General features: G+C 36.5%; 1 protein-coding gene across 3 annotated transcripts; it reads left to right on the top strand.

Moving 5' to 3' along the window:
* The first annotated feature begins 648 nt into the window (after positions 1–648).
* Positions 649–3,763, top strand: LOC145084344 (factor of DNA methylation 1-like). Of its 3 annotated transcripts, none has more exons than XM_079023441.1 (6): positions 649–806; positions 1,505–1,951; positions 2,270–2,557; positions 2,651–2,848; positions 2,914–3,252; positions 3,352–3,763. In XM_079023441.1, the coding sequence occupies exons 2-6, from the start codon at positions 1,505–1,507 to the stop codon at positions 3,619–3,621; spliced, it is 1,542 nt and encodes a 513-aa protein (XP_078879567.1). In that variant the 5' UTR covers positions 649–806; the 3' UTR covers positions 3,622–3,763. The 3 variants fall into 3 exon arrangements, with proteins under 3 accessions (XP_078879567.1, XP_078879569.1, XP_078879566.1); XM_079023443.1 differs by having other exon boundaries at positions 1,501–1,951; XM_079023440.1 differs by lacking the exon at positions 649–806 and adding an exon at positions 1,038–1,129.
* The last annotated feature ends 236 nt before the right edge of the window (positions 3,764–3,999 follow it).

Here is a 3,999-nt window from a genome sequence, read left to right as displayed (position 1 = left end):
AGTGTTCATGCTTCTTTGGTCGTGCCAACTCAGCATCACGCGTCTTTTAGACGCTCACTCCTGATAGCCTCAGCTGCGCCGCCTCATAAGAAACCTCTCTTTATTTTCTCCGGATCATCTAACAAGCCCATTGGGGCTAAAAATAAGACCATCCGGTACGGGTCCTACGAGAAGCAACGGGGGGGTGAGATGGCACCCCTCAACGGCGTTTTGACACGGGGAACACCGCCCCTCCCAACTTGTTGCATCTTGTCATGATAAATCTCGTTGCATCTTGTTGGCGTTGTGACGAATTGAAACGGGGGAACACCAACTTTTTGTTTTTTTTTTCTTTTTTTTTTCCTTTGGTGTTGCATCTTGTTGCTCATTTCCCTACTTGGTATTATAACACCACTTGCTTATGTGGTATATGAGATGATGTTGCGCCTTGTCGCCCACACCCAATGCTCTAAAGAAAAATAGTAGGGTGAGACTTGCAAGGATCAATTTAAGTAATGTCACTTTACACCTATATATAGTTTTGTTACTGATAGTAATAATTTAGTGCATGGCCTCGAATAAAATAAACCGGCCCAAAAGTTTACTGTGATATGACCCTCATGCAACTTTTTCTCACTCTTATTTATTACATGTCACTCTCTAGTCACTCCAGTCTGCACATCTTCTCCCACAACTCTCTCTCACACACGCACATAAAAGCGGGCACTTAGGGTTTCTCTTCATCTTTACCGATCGGTTTACGGTGCTTGTCTCTGTCCACAGACCGACGACGCAGGTGTTTAGGCTTACTTTCGTTTTCTCGAGTGGTACATTTCCTTTTCTCGTAGTTTTCTTTTATTTCTTTAGTCACCGAATGATCAGGTGTTTCTTGTTGATCATTTTGGTCGAGCCTGGTAATTTAGGGTTTCATTTTCGTTTTATATATATATATATATATATATATATATATATATATATATATATATATATATATATATATGAGGTTTTGATCAGCCGTATGGTAGTGGTAGTCTTACTACTTTTAGTAAAGTAACATTGACTTTTCATTTGGTCGTTTTGAGCTATGTGGCTGCGATGTACTTTTCGCCGAGAAAATAAAGCCACATTTAGCTTATTGACGTCAAACCTGGTAATTCAACTACAAAACGATTGTGTATTTTGCTGCGAATCTAACAGCAAGGAGTTCTATTCGACTACTTGTAACACTTTTTTAAATTTCTTTGGAAATCATACTTTAAAATTTGAATCAGCTCTACAATTTTTAAACTGACAGGCAGTCACAATGTAACTTTTTCCTCTTTTAACCATAGTGAGTATGCTCTTATGCTTCAATATGTGTTGTTAGTACTTAAGCATGTGTTTATGATATGCATACATGATTGTTTTAATATTTAAACTTTACATTTCCTTCTTTCGTTTACCTTTACATGTGCTGATTTCTAATGTCTCAATCATCTTTAGCTTTTTACTGTTGAGTTGTATTCTGTCTTTGTTTCCAAGGTAGATGGATCACAGCTCTGGAGAAGATTGGATTGCTTCGGACAAATCTTCAGGTTCAAGTAATTATGTGTGGCTTGCGTGTTCAGATGACTTTGAATCTCAAGGGGAAATAGGAGATTACCTTCGCAAGAAGCATGAACTCAGGACTATATCAGACCTTGTTCAAGAAGCTGTCCAGACTAGAAACAAAACTGTGGTGGAATTAGCCAGTGAGATTGACAGGAGGAATGAAAATCTTGATGACTTGCAGATCAAATACATTCAGAAAAGAGTGTCTTTGAGTAGGATGCTTGAAGAAAAATACAGCCTTCATCAAGCTTTCTATGAAAATGAAATGCTGGTTGTTAAGTTGGAGAAAGGAAAGAAAAAACTCAATTCATTGATGAAAAAGCTTAAAACAAGGGTAGCATTAATAGAAGTTGAGAAACAAAAGTTGGATGAAGAAAAAAAGGTGAGTTTATTCTTCATTTTCACCTTAACATGTTCCTGTCTACACAATTTGCTATAAAGACAGATTGTGCAGACTTATATTTTGTTAGATAGAACATGGTCACAACTTGGCATGCACACATGTTAATATATAATCATATTTTGTGATTCATATCCTTTTTGGAGATCTAGAATGATGTGCAAAACAACTCTCTGCAAATGGCATCCATTGAGCAAAAAAAAAGCTGATGAAAGTTTGTTAAGATTGGTTTAAGAGCAGAATGTAAAATTTGTATTCTTAAAATGTCTTAGCTACAACTTTTGTTGACTTGAATTGCAGAGAGAGAAAGGGTGGGTTTTGAAGAAAGTGCTTGGATTCGGGAGGCAACTAGATGTTGAACAGAAACTTGAAATGAGAATTAAAGAACTGAAAAGGAAAGTGCAAATGATGAAGCATTTAGGGGATGAAGATGATGCTGCTGTTCAGGAGAAAATCACGAAGATGAACAATGAACTAGAAATAAATATGGAAGAAATGGAGAACATGGAGAATTTGAATCAAACACATTTGGTTAAGGAACGCCAGAGTAATGATGAACTGAAAGAAGTTCGCAAAGAGTTAATTAAAGTATTAATTCTAAATTACAAAACCCATGACTAAATTCCATTAATCGTTTGAATAATTTTATGAGTTAATTGTTATTGGTTTTGGGGTTTTCAGGGGCTGAAGGGTACGCTAAGTGGGCGAACAAATATTGGTGTGAAAAGGATGGGAGAAATTGATATGAAGGCGTTCCATGATGCCTGCAAAGAGAAGTTTGGTAATGAAGAAGCTCAAATCAAGGCGTCTGAGTTATGCTCTATGTGGCAGGAGAAGCTTAAAAATCCAGAGTGGCATCCAGATGGTGATAATCTCAAGGTATGCTTTAAGTTTGATGATGATATGTTTATAGTCTTAAATTTATGGTGATGGTGATGATGCAGGAAGTGATAAATGAAGAGGATGAGTTGTTGAAGAATCTCAAGGCAGAATGGGGGGATGGGGTGTTTGATGCAGTGGTTGGGGCGTTCAAGGAGATGAATGAGTATAATCCAAGTGGGAGATATGTTGTGAATGAGCTTTGGAACTTTAAAGACAACAGGAAAGCTACATTGAAGGAGGTTATTAGCTATATTTTTAAGAATTTGAAGAGCCTTAAACGCAAAGAGAAGTTAGAGAATGAAGAGGCTGAGATAAAGGCCTCTGAAACACGTTCTTTGTGGCAGAATAAGGTTAAAAACCACCCAGAATGGCATGTTGTTGAAGTAGATGGTGATGCTGAGGTTTGATTGTTGAAATTCTGTTTCTGAATAATTTTAATATCTTTAAAATCATGTTATTCAAGCAAGTGTATTATTATGATATGATATGATATGATGCAGGAAGTGAAGAATTTGAAGGCAGAAGGAGGAAATGGCATATTTGATGAGGTGGTTGCAGCGTTGAAGGAGATGAATGAGTATAACCCAAGTGGGAGATATGTTGTTAACAAAATTTGGAACTTGAAAGACAATCATAAAGCTGCTACCTTGAAGGAGAAGAGGATTTTCCTGTTGAAGATGATGGTTTTTGGAGCCATTCTCATGACTGTGGTTATAATGTTGTTGACCAAATTCCCTTTGTTGTTGACCTTTCCACAGGTGTTGTTGTAGGTGTGGGTGTAGGGGTTGCTGGTTTGATCTTTTGTTTAGTGTTATGAATTGGTAATAGTGTTATGGACTTATGGTATTGTAATGGGTTTCTATTGATACTGCTAGTTATGTTATGGTAATCTACTAAATATCCTATTATTAATGGCCATCTACTATTATGGTACCAGTGTAATGGGTTTGTATTTATACAAGTTATGGTCATCTTTTTCCAATATTATGAAAAGCATGTTTAGTTTTCTATGAAATTCTACAATTTGTATTAATCCCATATATATGAAACAAATGAAAATATGGACTTTACCTTGCTAGCGTCATCAAAATAGAAAATTTAGACAAAATTGCAAAATGGTCCCTGTGGTTGTCAATTTTATGTGTTTT

The sequence above is a fragment of the Lactuca serriola genome, chromosome 1 (genome assembly GCF_051521515.1).
Source record: "Lactuca serriola cultivar US96UC23 chromosome 1, Lser_US96UC23_V15, whole genome shotgun sequence".
Classification (NCBI taxonomy): domain Eukaryota; kingdom Viridiplantae; phylum Streptophyta; class Magnoliopsida; order Asterales; family Asteraceae; genus Lactuca; species Lactuca serriola.
Note: the sequence above shows the minus strand (reverse complement) of the source record. Positions and strands in the feature narration are given on the sequence as shown.